General features: G+C 40.3%; 1 protein-coding gene across 35 annotated transcripts in view; it reads right to left on the bottom strand.

Annotated features, from left to right (window-relative positions):
• BBX (BBX high mobility group box domain containing) overlaps nucleotides 1-18,543 on the bottom strand; it is a 289,118-nt gene that overhangs the window by 96,129 nt on the left and 174,446 nt on the right. For all 35 annotated transcript variants that reach the window (XM_051819094.2, XM_051819093.2, XM_070072060.1 and 32 more), the window contains 2 exons: nucleotides 15,092-15,262; nucleotides 6,742-6,984 (listed from right to left, as the gene is read on the bottom strand). In XM_051819094.2, coding sequence (XP_051675054.1) covers nucleotides 6,742-6,984; nucleotides 15,092-15,253 — 405 coding nt within the window. In that variant the 5' untranslated portion in view covers nucleotides 15,254-15,262. The remainder of the gene's footprint in view (nucleotides 1-6,741; nucleotides 6,985-15,091; nucleotides 15,263-18,543) is intronic.

Genomic DNA, 18,543 nt, shown 5'->3' with positions numbered 1-18,543 from the left:
GCCCCACAGAGAGTATAAGTCATTACATCTGAGACAGACAAAAGAGGTGATAGAGGAGAATTTGGGTGGACCCAAATTCAAATATAACTCAGCTATTCATAAAAGTCTCATTGAATTACAGACTATCAAATTATCCCTGTTTAGAAATAATGATTTAAAGTCTTCAAACAAACTCAAATGATATGAATATTTTAAATAAGGAAGTAGGTCAAGTTTTAAATAAATTTCCAGGATTAAATATGTAAAATTAAAAAATTGATTTTTAAAAGGAACAATAAAATTTCATCCATCTGGAAATCACTCATGTGTAGCAACTGTTTCTCAAGGCTGCAGGATAAATGAGGTGCCACTTTAACAGTATGCAAAGTACTACAGCTTGCTCATAAGAACACCAATTCTATCTAGTAAGCATGACTCGTAACAGTTAAAAATTCTCCACATTATAATACCTGAGAAATGGAGAATATATTATTTTTGGAGAAGAGTTCATTTCTGATGAAACCAAAATAAAGGAATGAATGGTCCTTACAAAAATTATCCCAGTTGCAAATAAATAGTCAAAAATAGATTAATTTTGTCATGAAGAAATATGGAGGTAGAAGTAATCAATAAATACTCCATGGGCTGGTGGCAATGATAATCTTTGCTACTGACAGTTACAGATAGCGACATTTACTGAATAAGGGTCCAGTACAGTTTACTTTCAGGTTGTGTTTTCCTGCATTTAATTCTATGGCTTTAATTTGCATGCAACCAAAGGTTCAACGTTTTAGGGAAGCCTCTCATGATTTTTGCCTTATTTATCTTTATAACATTTCCTGTTACTCTCCCATACATAACCTAGGCTCTAGGTAAAACAAACATTTTGGTTCCTGAAATTGATCTCATTTTCCCACAGCTGCTTTTATCCTTATCTTTCTGAATCCTACACTACCTCCTTTATAAAGCTTTTCTTGATCTAACCCCATGTAGCACCCACTCTCACTCTCAGCACAGGCAGATTCTTCCAGTAGGACTCACTTTTTACCACTACCATTCTTGCCATATTTATACAAATCCTCTTAGTCCTCAGACATTTAAAGTAGGTAAGATAAAATTGTATTTTAAGGGTACTAGAGAGCCAGCATCATGGTGTAGTGGGTTAAGCCTCTGCTTGCAATGCCAGCATCCCATATAGATGCTGGCTCACGTCCAGGCTGCTCCACTTCCCATCCAGCTCCCTGTTAATGCATTTGGGAAAGCAGTGGAAGATTTGGGGCCGGCGCTGTGGCTCAGCGGGTTAAAGTCCTGGCCTGAAGCACCAGCATCCCATATGGGTGTCGGGTCTAGTCCCAGCTGCTCCACTTCTGATCCAGCTCTCTGCTATGGCCTGGGAAAGCAGTAGAAGATGGCCCAAGTCCTTGGACCCCTGCACCCATGTGGGACCTGGAAGAATCTCCTGGCTCCTGATTGGTGCAGCTCCGGCCATTGTGGCCATCTGGGGAGGTGGAAGACCTCTCTCTCTCTGTCTCTACCTCTCTTTGTAACTCTGTCTTTCAAATAAATAAAATAAATCTTAAAAAAAAAAAAAAAAAAGAAGATGGTCCAGGTGTTTGGGCTCCTGCACCCACGTGGGAGACCTGGAAGAAGCTCCTGGTTCCTGACCCCGGCCTGGCACAGTGCTAGCAGTTGTGCTCACCTGGGGAGAGAACCAGCAGATGGAGATCTCTCTGTCTCTCCCTCTCTCTGTGTAACTCTGACTTTCAAATAAATAAATAATAATAATAATAATAATAAAGCACTAGGGTCAAACAACAAAGAGTATCCCAGCACTACGGTTCACTAGAGGTATGACTGGTCAAGATGTCAACTTCTGAGGCTTCTGTTCTGCTGTTAAGAACAGAAGTAATCAAAAGTTATGTGTTTGTGCTTACTTGAAATGCTGATGACAGAATCAACCTATCAATCAAAACATATGCGTTCTCCCTATGCCTCTGATCCTAAAATAAAAAAGAGGGAATATCATAAAAGTCATTCAAATCATTTTCATTATTCAGATCTTCCCTTCCTCTCTGCACTATCTCTGTTCTAGTTGAAGGTCAGGTTATGTGATCTTCTACATTTATTGTCCATTTATTATGATCACTAGTGATTAAGTGACAAGTTGAAGGCTTCAGTGCTATTCTGGGCAAAAATGTAAAGATTTATATTACTTGTTTCTTTTTATAAAAGAGAATTATTTAGTTATTTATTTGAAAGGTAGGGTGACAGAGAAAGAGAAAAAGGAGGATGGGGGAGAGAGAGAGAGATCTTCCCTCTGGAAGTTCACTTCCCAGATGGATGCAATAGCTAGGTCTGAGCAAGGCTGAAGCCAAGAGCAATTCCATCCTGGTCTCCCACATGGGTGGCAGGGGCCCAAGCACTTGAGCTGTCTTCTGCTGCTTTCCTAGGCACATTAGTAGGAAGTAGGATCAGAAGTTGATCTGCCAAGACTCAAACCAGCACTCGGATATGGGATGCCAGTGTCCCAAGCAGCAGTTTAACCTGTTGCACAGCCATGCCAGCTCTGTATTCCTTTATTTCTAAGAGTACATATATATAAACATGTCGTAAGGTAAGGTAAAACTGCCTCTGCATCTCTTAACAGACAATCTCATATCACACTGTCATGCACTTTGCTAAATTTAAGAAAGCAACACAGGTTATAGCTTCAGAGTGGTATTTTTTTTTATTACTTAAAACCAATTATTGCTCTAATGAGATTTACCAGATAACACGAAATTCTCATTTAACACTATTTTTTCCCAACAATGCAAATTAGCACCAAACAATAGTTCAAGAAACTGAAAACAAATCCCAGAATGGATGCTTTGTCTTACCAGATGCACTAAAATAAGCACAGGGAGTAAGGGAAGAGTCAGAGAAGATTTTCATGAGCTATCAGGTGAAAAAACACAATCTATTCCAAGTCGTATTCTTTGTTGTAGGTTTCTTTTAAAACCAAGAGGAAAAAGGAAAAATTATTTCTCACTCAACTGAAATGGGAAGATATGGGTGAATATCATTTAATATTCATAGTCACACACACATTCTGCTGAAAGAACATGTCTTATGCATAATAGAGAACATGTAAAACACAGGGTTTAAAACTAAAATGCTCTATGAGAGGGTTTTAAAAATTCATTAAAATGATTAAAAGATAAGTTTATTTTGGTACAAAAAGTTTTAAAATCCATCTATGTAAGGGATCTTCAAAAAGTCTATGGAAAATGTGTATTATAAAAAAACTATTTTTCCATTTCAAAAAATTTACATCAAAATAAACTTCTTTTTAAAATATTTTACAGAAACTTTTTGAAGCAATCCTATAAATCTAAAATAAAAATTTAAAAATGATTGTGTGTGGTGGAATAGAAGCCGCTTTTATTACTGACTTCGCATTAACAGCATCTACCACAATATCTGGTACATTGAAGCCAATTAATAAGCATTTATTTTTCTTTTATTTCTGAGCCAGAAAGAGAGAAAGAGTGAGAGAGGGAGAGTGCTGCCATCTTTTGGTTTACTCCCCAAATGCCCATGATGACCCTTGCTAGGACAAGGCCTAGCACAGAAGCCAGAAACTCAATCCAGGTCTTCTACATGGGTGGCAGGAACCTATTACTTGAGCCATCACTACTGGCCCCCAAGGTCCGTATTAGCAGAAAGTTACAGTCAGGAGCCAGAGAGAGTTAATAAATTTAGACATTCTAATATGGAATGTAGACATCTTAACTGGTGTCTTTTTTTTTTTAAATATTTATTTGAAAAGCAAAGTTACACAGAGAGAGGGACACATACACACACACACACACAATCTCCCATCTACTGGTTCACTCAACAAATGACTGCAATAGTCAAGTCTGGGCCAGGCTGACACAAGGAGCTAGCAACTTGATCCTGGTCTCCCACATGAAGAGCAGGAACCAAAATACTTGGGCCATCATCTGCTGCTTTCCCAAATGCATTAGCAGGAAGCTGAATTGGAAGCATTGCGGCTGTGCCTCAAACTAGCACTCTGATATGGGATGTGGGAGTCCAAAGCAGTGGCTTAGCAAGCTACGCCACAATGCCAGAACTTTAACTGATGTCTTAACTACTAGGCCAAATGACTACTCCCTAAGTTCTTGTTGAATGAACTGACATTCCAATTAAGGCCAGGATATTAACACAAACAGCATCAGCACAATTACATGCACTTTAACGTAATTTTAAAACCATTCAGTAAACCTACTGAAACAAGTCAATTCACTTACAACTACAGCCCAGTTGTATAATAATTGCAAAAGAAGCTAAATATTCTACTCTGCGCATCGTAAATGAGGTAACATCTCATAAGAATAACTCACAGGCAAAGCAAGTGGCAATGTGGAACATCCAGTTATGTCTCCACTTTCAGTAGATTCCAGGGGGCCACCTTAGCAGATTTCATTATAGCACCACAATGGCAAATATTGTGAACCTAATTAAGTAATTAGAAAGGGATTTCCTGTACAAAAATAATACTTCCTCCTCTTAAAAGTGGCCACCTATTGAGTTTGTAAATTAGCAGTCTTTAGTAAAAGGAAAACAATATATGGGGAGACAGGCTGCATACTACCCAAAAAGAGCAACCTAAAAACAAACTCAAGTGTTTAATTACAGGAAGCTTATGCAGTTCCCTATGAGGTTTCAGATAATTGTTTGTTTTATCATATGACTATGAGAGGATGTAGGACTATTTAATTGGAAAGTTTTATTGCTAATTACCGCTATGCTAGTGGAAATCCACTGAAAACACTTAAAATCATATAGGTAATTGTAATTGATTTTAAATTTTCCAGATGCCCTACATAGTTCAGTTAATTCCTGAAGCCTTGGGTAACCATTAATTACACAGCAACTATGCTAATCATTTACTCAAATTTCCCTGAACATTTTCTAAGAAATTTTTATGTTCATAGTAGCTTATTAAACAACAGAGTAAAACCATGGCAATCAATAGTATTATTTTCCCACACACAGAGGTGTCTAATAAAATGTCTTGAAACCCTGTATTTTGTCCACCTTCTTTTGTTTTTTTTTTTTGCTAAACTTAACCTAATGATTGGGAGGCAAAGTTTTTTAATGAATGGAGATTTTTTTTTTTTTTCAAATTGCAACAGTGAGGACATACTATCAGAATTATTCCTTTCAGGTTTAACTACATTGATGTTACTTTGCTTATTATCCCTTATTCTGGGCTAAATCCATTCACAATATATTTAAATGTGTAATGATCTCATATTAATTCCAGATTAATTTAGAAACAGACCAATATACAACTTTTGAAGAAAATTATTAATTGTTACCATTTTGGAACTAATCAATGTCACAGTCAGAGTTATGGAAAGAGAAGGAAAGACAGGGAAAGATAAAGAGAAATCTTCCATCTGCTGATTCACTTCCCAGAAGGCCACAATGGCCAGGGCTGAGCCAGACCTACGTCAGGAGCCAGGAGTTTATTTGGGTTTCCCACATGGATTATGGGGGCTCAAGGACTCAGGCCATCTTCAATTGCTTTCCCAGGCTATTAGCAGGGAGCTGTATAGGAAGTGGAGCTACCTGGCAGGACGCATGGGATGCTGGTGTTGCCTACCTATGCCACGATGCCAGCCCCATGGCAACGTTTCTTACCAACTGTTGAATACACAGTGTTGATGTGTATGCATACATCCTGTCCCACTGCCCTTCATTCATTTATTGGTTTTAAATATTCATGCTGCATTCCCTACAGAACAGGAACTAGTCAATACACATTTCTTGATAATTGTGTTTATTATAAAAATGAAAAATGTTAAAGCTGTAAGGAATAAAAATATTTGTCTAACTTCCTCATTCTAGTTAAATAAAAAAGCTGATAGTCGCAGAGATTGGTATATAAATATAAATATAGATACATAATTTAAAGACAGAGAGTGAGAGAGAATCTCAAAGCTATTTAATTTCAGAACTAGATCAAGACTCTCACGACACAATTAGAAAACTTCACATTGTCATTGTTATCATGGGCATTTTCTGACAGCAGAGGCTGAATTCCTAGGATTTAAAAAAATCATTCATAATAAATTATCATGATAAAAAATTGCCTATCGTAAGAAAGCAATTATTTATATTGATCAGTGGGGGTTTACACAGAGAAAAAACCTCTTTGGGGGCCAGCGCTGTGGCATAGTGGGTTAAGCCTCCGTCTGTGGCACTGGTATTCCATATGGGCACTGGTTCGTGTCCCGGGTGCTCCTCTTCCAGTCCAGCTCTGTGCTATGGCCTGGGAAAGCAGTGGAAGATGGTCTAAGTGCTTGAGCCCCTGCACCTGCATCAGAGACTGGGAAGAAGCTCCTGCCTCTTGGCTTTGAATCGGCCCAGCTCTGGCAGTTTTGGTCATTTGGGGAGTGAACTAGTGGATGGAAGAACTCTCTCTCTGTCTCTCCCTCTCTCTCTGTAACTGTCTCTCAAATAAATAAATAAATCTTAAAAAAAAAAAAAAAAAACAAAACTTCTTGGTAATCCATTGCTCTTGGTATGTTCATCAGCATTTGCAAGGTGTGGTTGGAACACAGGAAGAACAAAGAAATCTCTTATGTTTCCACTTAGAACCTGCTTCAAGACTCACTTTCTCATTCTAAGAACTTCTCCATATTTGTAACGTAGTAGTTACAGGCTATTTGCACATAACCACCGTAACACTATGACATTATAACCTACCTCCTTGGCCATGTCTGTGTATTTCTGTTTTTCCTTTGGATCGAGAACAGCCCACCAATCAGCTAGTATCTTTGTAGCACCTCGGTTATCAAGCCTAGGGTGTTCCTGACGTACAAGAGAGCGATGTCGTTTACAAAATAAAAGAAATGCATTCATTGGTCTCCGAGCTCGCTGTTCTGGTGATTCATCATCTTCAGTCTCACCAACATCTTGTTCTAGGCCATCGGCCCCAAGAAGTTGAACCTATTACCAACCAAAACAAAAAGCAAATTTTTAACATATATTGGACAGTTTGGATTGAAGAATTAGTCTTGGTTTGCAAATTTTTCTTATCTCCATTTACACATTAAAAAAATTTTTTCTTAAAAAATCATCAACTATTGTCAGTAGCTGGTAACTAACTTATGATGGACCTATCTATCCTCTGCTTAGTTTCTATAGCAACAAGTGCATGTCTCTATGACAGCATATTTTACATAGTGTTACAATGCTTATATTTTTTCTTTCTCACTAAATGGTGAGCTCTCTGAGGACAAAAACTCTCATATTTACTTTTATAATCTCAGCAGCTAGCTCAGTATCTGGTGTATTGTTAGTGCGTAACTAATTGATGAATGAATGAATAAACCTATGGTTTATGGGCCTCAAGATGAACAACGCCCATAAATACATGAACATCAACTTGTCTTTCACCTCTTCAGGAAGTACTTTTCTTTTTTTTTTTTTTTTTTTTTTTTTTTTTTGACAGGCAGAGTGGACAGTGAGAGAGAGAGAGAGAGAGAGAGAAAGGTCTTCCTTTTGCCGTTGGTTCACCCTCCAATGGCCGCCGCGGCCGGCGCGCTGCGGCCGGCGCACCGCGCTGATCCGATGGCAGGAGCCAGGAGCCAGGTGCTTTTCCTGGTCTCCCATGGGGTACAGGGCCCAAGCACCTGGGCCATCCTCCACTGCACTCCCTGGCCACAGCAGAGGGCTGGCCTGGAAGAAGGGCAACCGGGACAGAATCCGGCGCCCCGACCGGGACTAGAACCCGGTGTGCCGGCGCCGCTAGGCGGAGGATTAGCCTATTGAGCCGCGGCGCCGGCCGGAAGTACTTTTCAATAGCTAATAATCTGAGAATGTTTAACATGAAAGCACATGATAAAAAGCTAAAAGACTATTCAACGTTTTTGTGCACATCACAAGTAGAGCTTTCTACTGTAAAAGATAGACATTTGACATGAACATTTCAAAGAAGAACTACACAGTAACTCTTTAAGCTTGGAAATATCAAACTTTCTTGTCTGGTGAAATGCTGTGGTGATAGTAATAAGCTTCCCTAAGCTCAAACCTTCAAAATCAGTTTTGAGTCCTCCCTTTTCCTAAGAACTTCCTATAATCATTGCTCAAGTTCTTCAAGGACTTCTACAAAGTTCTAAATCTGTTCATCCCATGTATGTAATTCTCAATGCCAGTGTCCTTACCACCACTTTGGCCTATGGCCTAGCTTTCCTGGTTTTAATCTTCTCTATAATACTTTCTCATATGGCTGCCAGAGTAAGTATATTAAAGCAAATCTCAGATAAAAAAATCTCAGAACATGTTAAAATTGTAAAATATCTTTCAAGGCTAAAATGCAATCTTATGATGTTTCTTACAAACAATGCAATGAGGAGTGTAAGTCCAGAACGCCTACTAGGATCCCTTCTTTAACTAGTTGTTTTACAGTTAAAAATAGCAAGATGGATCAAGGTTGTCCTCAGTACACATTATGCAGTAAGGTAGTAGTTCTGAAATCTGAGTGTGTACTGGAATTGCTTCTGGATTGCCAGGTCTCATCCTAGAGATTCAGGCTTGGCAGGTCTTGCTGTTTTTAACAAGTTTCCAGGTGTTGCTAATGCTGCCCATCTGAGAGGCCCACACTTAGAGAACCAAAACTCTAAGGCAACCATGTTCTTTCACACAACATTTAGTGGGCAACTCTAATAGGCACAAACTAGGAAAAATCACACATTTAACCCAAATTGGTATTTAAAAAGTGTTTCAAGTTTAAGTAACCACTAGAAATGTAATTAATCATCAACTACCTTCAACTACAAATATTGCAGAATGGCCGGCGCCATGGCTCACTAGGCTAATCCTCCGCCTAGCGGCGCCAGCACACCGGGTTCTAGTCCCGGTTGGGGCGCCGGATTCTGTCCCGGTTGCCCCTCTTCCAGGCCAGCTCTCTGCTGTGGCCAGGGAGTGCAGTGGAGGATGGCCCAGGTGCTTGGGCCCTGCACCCCATGGGAGACCAGGAAAAGCACCTGGCTCCTGGCTCCTGCCATCTGATCAGCGCAGTGCGCCGGCCGCAGCGCGCTGGCCGCGGCGGCCATTGGAGGGTGAACCAACGGCAAAGGAAGACCTTTCTCTCTGTCTCTCTCTCTCACTGTCCACTCTGCCTGTCAAAAAAAATAAAAAAAAAAAAAAAACAAATATTGCAGAATAATCTTAAAGCCATAGCTATCTCATTGGAAATGTATTAGAGGTAATTATTGGGGGAGAAAGCTACAGATTTATCTTCCTCATTATGTATACAGTCACTTAAGAGTGATTTGCATTTTCAAGGGACATTTATTTAGAACTTTGAAACTAAGAAGCCAAAGAAAAAGTAGAAATAAAAAACATGTTAAGGAAGTAACTGCATCTTCTCTTCAGAATAGAATGTTTTGATTCCATTACTAAAGCATAAAAACTCAAGGTAAAACCTAGAAGAAGGAGCTTTCTGTTTTGGGAAGGAATAAAGACATATAAACAAATAAATTAAAAAGTTATTCAATGACTACGTCAAGGAACCAGTGAGATAATAAAGCACTAGTTTATGGATAGAAGTACAAGAAAGTATCCCTAGAAAAGATGTCTGGGGCAGATGCTGTAGTATAGTGGGTAAAGCCACTGCCTGCAGTGCTGACATCTCATATGGGTGCCGGTTTGAGACCTGACAACACTTTCGGTCCAGCTTTCTACTATGGCCTGGGAAAGCAGCAGAAGATGACCCAAGGGCTTGAGACCCTGAACCCATGTGGAAGACCTGGAAGAAGCACCCGGCTTCTGATGGGCCCAGCTCCAGTCACTGCGGCCACTTGGGGAGTGCTCAGTGGATGGAAAATTCTCTCCCTCTCTGCCTCTGCCTCTCTGGAACTCTGCCTTTCAGATAACATCTGCCTTTCAGATACATCTTAAAAAAAAAAGATTTTGTATGAGCTAAATTTGCAAGATGAATTAGAGCATAAACAGGAAAACTAACAGGGATTAAGAGTTGAACATCAATATGCAAATCGATGGCACAATAGTACACAAAAGATCAGAAGAGGGTTCTGGGAGATAAGGTTATAGAAGGTCTGGGCTGTTTCATAAAGAATGTCTTCTATCATGCTAACAAACTGGCCTTTAATTCTGTAAACGAGTGTTTTTGGACTGTATGCACCAATAATAAAGCTTGGTTTGACATGAGTTATCAACTTTTTATTTTATCAAGTATAGACACTATCCCCCAAATTTTTAAACAGCTATCTAAGATTACCACTATTTTATTAAATTCATTAACCAAAAAGTAGACAAATACATGAATAAGTGACAAAATAAATATAAAAACTATCTTGACTCATTTTTCTTTCACCAAGGGCCTATTAACACTTTAAAACATTAAAACAGTAAGGGGTCAACACTAGGAACCACAACTGGACATAACGGAGAGTCACACAGGGTTTTAAGTAGAGGGAAAACATCATTAGATTTAAGAAAGAACTGTCAATATTTTAAAGCATGTGTTTTAAGAATAAAATTAGTGGCAATTAAAGCCAGAGTCTAAAAACTGGACAGGACTAAAGGTCAGGCTGAAGGCCAGGAATGAATATGTGAGAAAAGAGATAACACTGGGGCTTAGTGGGTTAGTGGGTTAGTGGGTTAGACCACTGCCTGTGATGCTGGCATCCCATTCATGTGATGGTTAGAGTCCTGGCTGTTCCACTTCCAATCCAGCTCCCTCCTGGTAGGCCTGAGAGGGCAGTGGAGGATGGCCCACGTGCTTGGGCCCCTGCACCCACATAGGAAACACGGATGAAACTCTTGGCTTTGGTTCCACCCAGCCCTAGTTGCTGCGACCGTTTGGGGAGTGAACCAGCAGATGGCCGACCTCCATCTTTCCCTTTCTCTCTGTAACTCTGCCTTTCAAATACAATAAATACATGTTTAGAAAATATTTAGAAAGAGAGAGAACATTTTTGAGGTAGAACCAACAGTTGCTAGTATCTAGTCAGATCTGAAGGTTGAAACAAAAAGAGTATTTCTAGCTCAGTTAGTAAGGTTTCTTCATGTACAACAGAGAATAATTTTTCTCCATTGATAGAAATCAGATTTTGTTGGGGGCCCGGCGCCGTGGCTCACTTGGCTAATCCTCTGCCTGTGGCGCCGGCATCCCATATGTGCGCCAGTTCTAGTCCCGGTTGCTCCTCTTCCAGTCCAGCTCTCTGCTGTGGCCCGGGAGGGCAGTGGAGGATGGCCCAAGTGCTTGGGCCCCTGCACCTGCATGGGAGACCAGCAGGAAGCACCTGGCTCCTGGCTTCGGATAGGCGCAGCATGCTGGCCGTAGTGGCCACTTGGGGGATGAACCAATGGAAGGAAGACCTTTCTCTCTCTCTCTCTCTCTCTCTCTCTCTCTCTCTCTCTCTCACACACACACACACACACATACACACACACTGTCTGTAACTCTACCTATCAAATAAATAAATAAAAATCTTTAAAAAAAAAAAAAAAAGAAAGAAAGAAATCAGATCTTGTGGGAAGCAGAAGACCAGAATTAGATAGGCTGACTTTGAAGTGGCTATAGGGCAGGCTATGTGGATACCCAAGTCTGTAAAAGGATGATCCAACAGGTACCAATATAGAGAAGACAGTAAGACTATGATGGTAGATAAGATCACTAATTAAGAGTGAAAAGAGAAACAGGTTCAATGACTTCTATCTTTCACTCAATTAATATTTACTGAGCACCTGTGACGGGCCAGGCACTGTTGTAGGTGAAGCAGTTAGAGCAGTGATCACACAAAAGCCCACTGTGTGAAACAGAGAATGGCATGATCAGCCTTACTGGTTGAAAGAATTACTTTGGCTGCTTTGTTGAGAACAGATGGTAGCAGGGCAAGATCAGAGACACAGAGAGGGGTAGGAACAATAGTCTGTACTAGAAATGGTACAGCTTGGATCAAAGTGTTAGCAGGGGACTGTTAAGAAGACATAAAATTGAGAGAGATTTTGAAGGTATGGCTGACAGGATTTCCTGGTGACTGTGAGGCTTAAGCAAAATAAAGCATGTAATATGATGTGCAAAGTTGCAGGGCTGACAAACTAAAATGCTGCAGTGTCCATATACCAAGAAAGGGAAGATGTAGAAGGTTTCAAATAGATTCCTGGATGATAGTGGATACAGCAAGTAGACAGCCAGAAATGTGAGTCCAGGGGCAGGCATTCTGACACAGGAAGTTAAGGTACCACTGGAGACACTCACTTCCCATATCAGAGAGCTGGTGAGAATAACGGCACCTCCACTTCCAATCCAGCTTTCTGCCAATGACCCTGGGAAGGCAGAGGATGAGGGTCTAAGCACTTGGGGGGCCTGCCACTCATGTGGGAGACCCAGATGGAGTTTCTGGATCCTAGCTTCAACCTGGCCCAGCCCCGGCTATTGCAGGCATTTGGGGAGTGAACCACTGAGTGGAAGATATCTCCCTGTGTCACTCCTCCTTTCAAGGAAATAAATATTTTATATATGAAAATAAAGTTTAGAGGCCTAGAGGACAACAGTATTTGAGGGCAGAATAATGGAGAGGCATCAAATGAAAGAAACTGGATAGGAACAGGGAGGAAAGTAGAAATAGAAATAAAAGTGAGTGCCCTCATAGAAACAGGAGACAGCTTCAAGGACCAAGTGAGCGTGGATGCAAATGTGTCAGAAAATCATTGAGTATGAACTTGGTAATTTCCTTGAATAGGAAAGAAACAGAAAAAGAAATGAGTAAGAAGTGAACTAAATGCATAAGGAAGCTAAAGGGATCATCCTGGTGGCTTCTGGCATCTCTGTGAATAAGAAGAAAGGGCCATCAGTGAGAGAGACCATAGACTATATTCAGAGATTCTTAGATGATGTCTGAGAAAGAGGAAAAAGGTTTATAATTCCTGCTGAGACAAGTGGAAAGAGTTTACCAAAGCCAAGAAAAAAAGGTTGAGGGGCTAGCACTGTGGCATAGTGGGTAAAGCCACTGTCTACAGTGCCAGCATCCCATATGGGTGCTGGTTTAAGCTCCGGCTGCTCTACTTCCTATCCATCTCCCTGCTAATGTGTCTGAGAAAGAAGCAGAAGATGACCCAAGTGCTTGGGCCCCTGCACCCATGTGGGAGACCCTGACTCCTGGCTTCAGACTGGTCTGGCTCTGGGCATTGAGGCCAATTGAGGAGTGAATCAGCTGATGGAGGATCTCTCTCTCTCTCTCTCTCTCTCACTGGGTCTTTCAAATAAATAAATAAATCTTTAAATACAAAAAAAAAAGGTTGAATAGATGTCAAAGTTCTGAAAAAGATTAAAAACACATGTTCAGAATGTTTGTAGTGGTACAAAATGTATAATCACTTACTCTTCCATTCAATACACACACACACATATACACAATACCTACTATGTGTCTTTCTGGAGAAAGACAGAAGGCAAGAGAGTCAAGGGCCCTGCTCTTGTTGATCTGCTACTCTGGTCTGAGAAGACTGACATAAACAACAACACAGCTAAACTCACAGCAAACAGTAACAAGTGTTGTGAAGGGAACCCTTCGATTTGAATGAGCTGGGTAGAAGAGCCACTTGGAGTGGCTTAGGTGCCATTTCTTGGTGAGGGAGTCCTCATGCTGAAATGTGAATAATGAAGGCGACCCAGTTATGACAAGACCTGGAATGAAGCGTGACTTTCTAAAGTTGGCTGCAACTCTGGCCTCAGAATCAGCACTTTAAGCACGCGGATCTGGCTGAAAAGCCCATGAGAGTATTTTAGGCATGGAAAGCCAAGACACTCTGGCAAAAAAAAAAAAAAAAAAAAAAAAAACCTAAATGAAAGATCTCCACGAGTGAGATCCCAGTGGAAAGAATGGGCCATCAAAGAAGGAGGTACTTTTCTTTGAAGGGAGGAGAGAACTTCCACTTTGGCTATGACCTTGTCTAAAAAAGATCAGAGTCAGCGAACTCAAAAGGCTTCCATAGCCTCGGCAACTCATGACAAGAGACTAGGGTGATTACTGATGCCTTAAACAAGAGTGTCAAATTGTTAAGTCAACAACAGGAGTCACTGTGCACTTACTCCTCATGTAGGATTTCTATCCTTATTGTGTTGTACAATGTGAATTAATGCTATAACTAGTACCGAAAGAGTATTTTACACTTTATGTTTCTGTGTGGGAGCAAACTGTTGAAATATTTACTTAATATATACTAAATTGATCTTCTGTATATAAAGAGAATTGAAAATGAATCTTGATGCGAATGGAATGGGAGAGGGAGCGGGAGATGGGAGGGCTGTGGGTAGGAGGGAAATTATGGGGGCGGGGGGGAAGCCATTGTAATCCATAAGCTGTACTTTGGAAATTTATATTTATTAAATAAAAGTTAAAAAAATAAAGTCAGCTGCATGGTTGGATGACTTTCTAAACATGGGCCCACTGTTCAGATGTGAGGCTAGGGAAGCAGACTTGCAGGACAGACTGACCACTGGGGGCTGGCAGGGCAGCGCAGTCAAATGTTATGAATGCCACAGAAATCAAGACCAGGAGAGCAGCTCAGGGGCAGCCTTGGGTGGCAGGGCTGGGCTAGGCTGGAAGTGAAGAAAGATGGGTCACAGGAGCAACGGGGTGGGAGACAGGAGAGCTCAAGTTCTATGAACACCCCCATTTCACCACACCTAAACATTACCTACAGATCACTAGGTGACTGACAGAAATAGCATTTCAGAAGGACCCGTCTCTGTCCGAACTACTAGAAGGTACAGATAATTTAAGGGAGATCAATAATTGGAATGGTGTGGGCGTTATGGCACAACTGGTTAAGCCACTACTCAGGCTGTCGCAACCCCATATTAGAGTGCCTGAAATCTATCTCTGCTTTCCAAGTAAATAAAAATAAATAAAAACTTTAAAAAAATTGACTGAAAATGTAAATTAATTGAATAGAATTTAAGTTTTATGGACCTTTAGGAAGCTATTTTTCATACTATACATATTCATCCTTGATTCTATAATATTATGAGTTTTTTAAAAAAAAAAAAACCTGAAATTTTTAGAGTGAATGGAAGACTTACTTTATCAATATCTTCCTCTTCGTCTTCCTCCTCCTCCTCTTCTGAAAAGTCAAGAAGTTTCTTGGCCAGCAATGGATGCCACTGAAGACACTTCCTCTTTGGTCTTTTTCCAGCCCCTTCTCCTTCTGCTGAATGATCTTTATTTCTATTACTGCCTTTCATTACTGTGACCTGCAGTAAGAAGAGAGACAGACAGACAGATGCACACACACAGAAGGAGAGAGAAATCAAAGTAAGCTTGATTAAAATTCATTTATTTAACTCCCTGAGCTTTAACTGGATTATAGTTTTAATGACTAAACTACCTACCAACTCAAGCATTTACTAAATTCAGTGAGACTCTTAAGTACATAATCAAACATTTCATTTCAATGGGCTAAACTGAGCTAATAAAATTTGCCTTTTAGGAAATATATTTCTCCCACTAGTCTGTAACTTCTGAATGAAAAACCAAAACAAGCTTTGGGATGATTACCAGTTACCTTCACCTACTCATGTTTCTCGGCCTTCCAACAAAGGAATACGTAAGCTTCCTGCCACGGGAGCAGAAATGCTCAGAGGTGGCCTTCCAGAATTCTCTGATGGCTCCTGTTTTATTACAACAATCTATGTGAATTTTGCATTCTACACTACAATAAATCTGTGCTTGCAAGATTATTAAATAAAATGATTGTAAGAAATGATTTAAATTTGAAATAAAGCTACCTCATAAGATGAGACATATTTTTCAAACACCGTCTAGGCTGCCTCCAAGGATTTGCTGCTTAAACACACTGTGGGTCACTCAGCAAGACGAGCACCCCAGATACCTACCTAACACAACACAGAACAATGTCTTCACCTTTCTCAACACCTACAGAAATCTCGTAACCAACTTTTGCTCCTGGGTTGTTGTTGTTGTTGTTATTATTATTATTATTAAATGATTGACTAAATAGCTAAGAGATAGCAAAGCTATGAATATGATAAAAGTTTTTAGGATCTCAAACTTGATTACTTTTTGAAGAGTTAAAAAAAAAAAACAACTTCTTGCTGATGTTAAAAGCAACACATACTCATTTTATTAAGAGAAAATAACTAAAATGAAGAGTGCCCTCTCCATATGCCCAGCCCCACAGTCCAAGGAGCAACTACACATCAGTTTCCTATATACTTTGAGTCTTTTTTTTTCTGATTTATTCTTTATCACTCATTCAAAATACCATTACAATACTGTTTAGACATACTCTGGCAAAAAAATCAAACAATACAGTCAAGCCATCAATGTCAATGATTCCTAGATGCTGACAATTACAAATACAAATGCAGTTGATAAAATCATTGGGCAGTGGCCTTTCTGTTCCATACGTGTTTGTATTGGTCCAGTGCCTGCTGAGTAATATCATTAAACTTTTAATGCCATATTAAAACTGGAACTGGGGTCCAGGAACCTATAGTGTCCAGATTCATCCAGTTCCCAACAAAGTGGCATAGGCAAATTAATCTGTCTTAATTATTTCTGAATTTCATGTCAAACTTAGATCTCCCTCACTTTAAAACCAAACAATTTTTTAAGAAATTGAAAAACCAAGACAAAAACCAGTAATGTTTTCTCCTAGAATTTACCTGGCTTTATCATGAATATTTTAAATATTTGATCAATCTCAATTTGTTCTGATAAACTAAGCCAATAGCATTTATTAAATATTCCAGTTTTCTACCATTCCTTCGGAATGTCACCATTTTCCTATACTAAACTACCACATGGATATGGTCTATTCCTAGATACTTTTCCATTAAAAATAATCTCCCTCTAGCTGCTTGCCTATCTTTTGACCAATGGCAGTGTTGTTAGGGACTACGTCATTCTACACTTTTTAAAAATATATGAATATGGGGGCCGGCGCTGTGGCACAGCAGGTTAAAGCCCTGGCCTGAACCTCTAGCATCCCATATGGTCACAGGTTCCAGTCCCAGCTGCCCCACTTCCCATCCAGCTCTCTAGGATAGCCTGGGAAAGCAGTAGAAGATGGCCCAAGTCCTTGGGCCCCTGCACCCACATGGGAGACCTGGAGGAAGCTCCTGGCTCCTGGCTTTGGATTGGCACAGCTCTGGCTGTTGCAGCCACCTGGGGAGTGAACCAGCACATGGAAGACCTCTCTCTCTGTCTCTACTTCTCTCTGTAACTCTGTCTTTCAAAGAAATAAAATTAAAATTAAATATATGAATATGTAGTCATTTAAAGCTTATAAGTTTTAATAAAAATAATCACATTTTCCCTAGGTCAACCCACCTGCATCACTCTCAAGGTGTTATTTTTTTTTAAAGATTTTTTTATTTATTTGAAAGAGTTACACAGAAGCAGAGACAGAGAGGTAGAAATAGAAAGAGAGAGAGGTCTTCCATCTGCTGGGTCACTCCCCAGGTGGTTGCAACAGCCGGAGCTGTGTGGATCGAAAGCTAGGAGCCAGAAGCTTCTTCTGGGTCTCCCACGCAGGTGCAGGGGCCTGAGGACTTGGGCCATCTTCTACTGCCTTCCCAGGCCATAGCAGAGAGCTGGATGGGAAGTGAAGCAGCCGGGTCTTGAACTGGCACCCATATGGGATGCAGGCACTGCAGGCTTTACCTGCTATGCCACAGTGCCATCCCCAATCAAGGTGTTTTTGTTTTTGTACTGCCTATGTAATAACCCAAATCACTCCACTATTGGTGGATATTCAGATTACTTCTTCACTGATATAAAACCCTTCATTTTAACAAAATCATTTTTAAAAGTTCATTTTGGTCAAAATCATCATAAATATATTAAATGCTATGTATAGCCCCCCCCCAAAAAAAAAAAAAAAGAATACAAAAGGAAGGAAAGCAAAATACATTCCTGTGGCTTTCTTGGCAAGAAAATTCTGCTGAATATCTGAAGCAATTACATGGCTCATGTGGCTGCCTCAAGAGTGCAAGAAGTTACTGAAAACTCTAAATGGAATTAGTTACCTAGTGTGCTCTTAGTAAAGGAACAAAGATTTCTTGTGAATTGACAGACCATTCAACAATTCCCATTCTATCTGCAAAGAAAACTTGGCACAAGCAACCCATTTTCCAAAAATACTGATGTTATACAGAGAGAGGAGAAACTGGTTATTTTTGTGGCTTATTAATCACTTTAGGGTGAGCTGCTTGAGTGGTAATTAAAGCCATATTGGGGCACAGTATTTTATGGGATAACCTGTTTTTTAAAAAACAGTAAAAGAGCTGGTGCTGTGGCACAGTTGGTTAAAGTCCCGCCCTGAAGCATGGGAATGCCATATGGCCGTCGGTTCTAGTCCCGGCTGCTCCTCTTCTGATCCAGCTCTCTGCTATGGCCTGGGAAGGCAGTAGAGGATGACCCAAGTCCTTGGGCCCCTGCACCTGCGTAGGAGACCTGAACGAAGTTCCTGCCTCCTGACTTCAGACTGGCTCAGCTCTGGCCACTGCTG

Source organism: Oryctolagus cuniculus, chromosome 4 (genome assembly GCF_964237555.1).
Source record: "Oryctolagus cuniculus chromosome 4, mOryCun1.1, whole genome shotgun sequence".
Lineage (NCBI taxonomy): Eukaryota > Metazoa > Chordata > Mammalia > Lagomorpha > Leporidae > Oryctolagus > Oryctolagus cuniculus.
The sequence above is the reverse complement of the archived record's forward strand: the minus strand, read 5'-3'. Positions and strand labels throughout refer to the sequence as shown.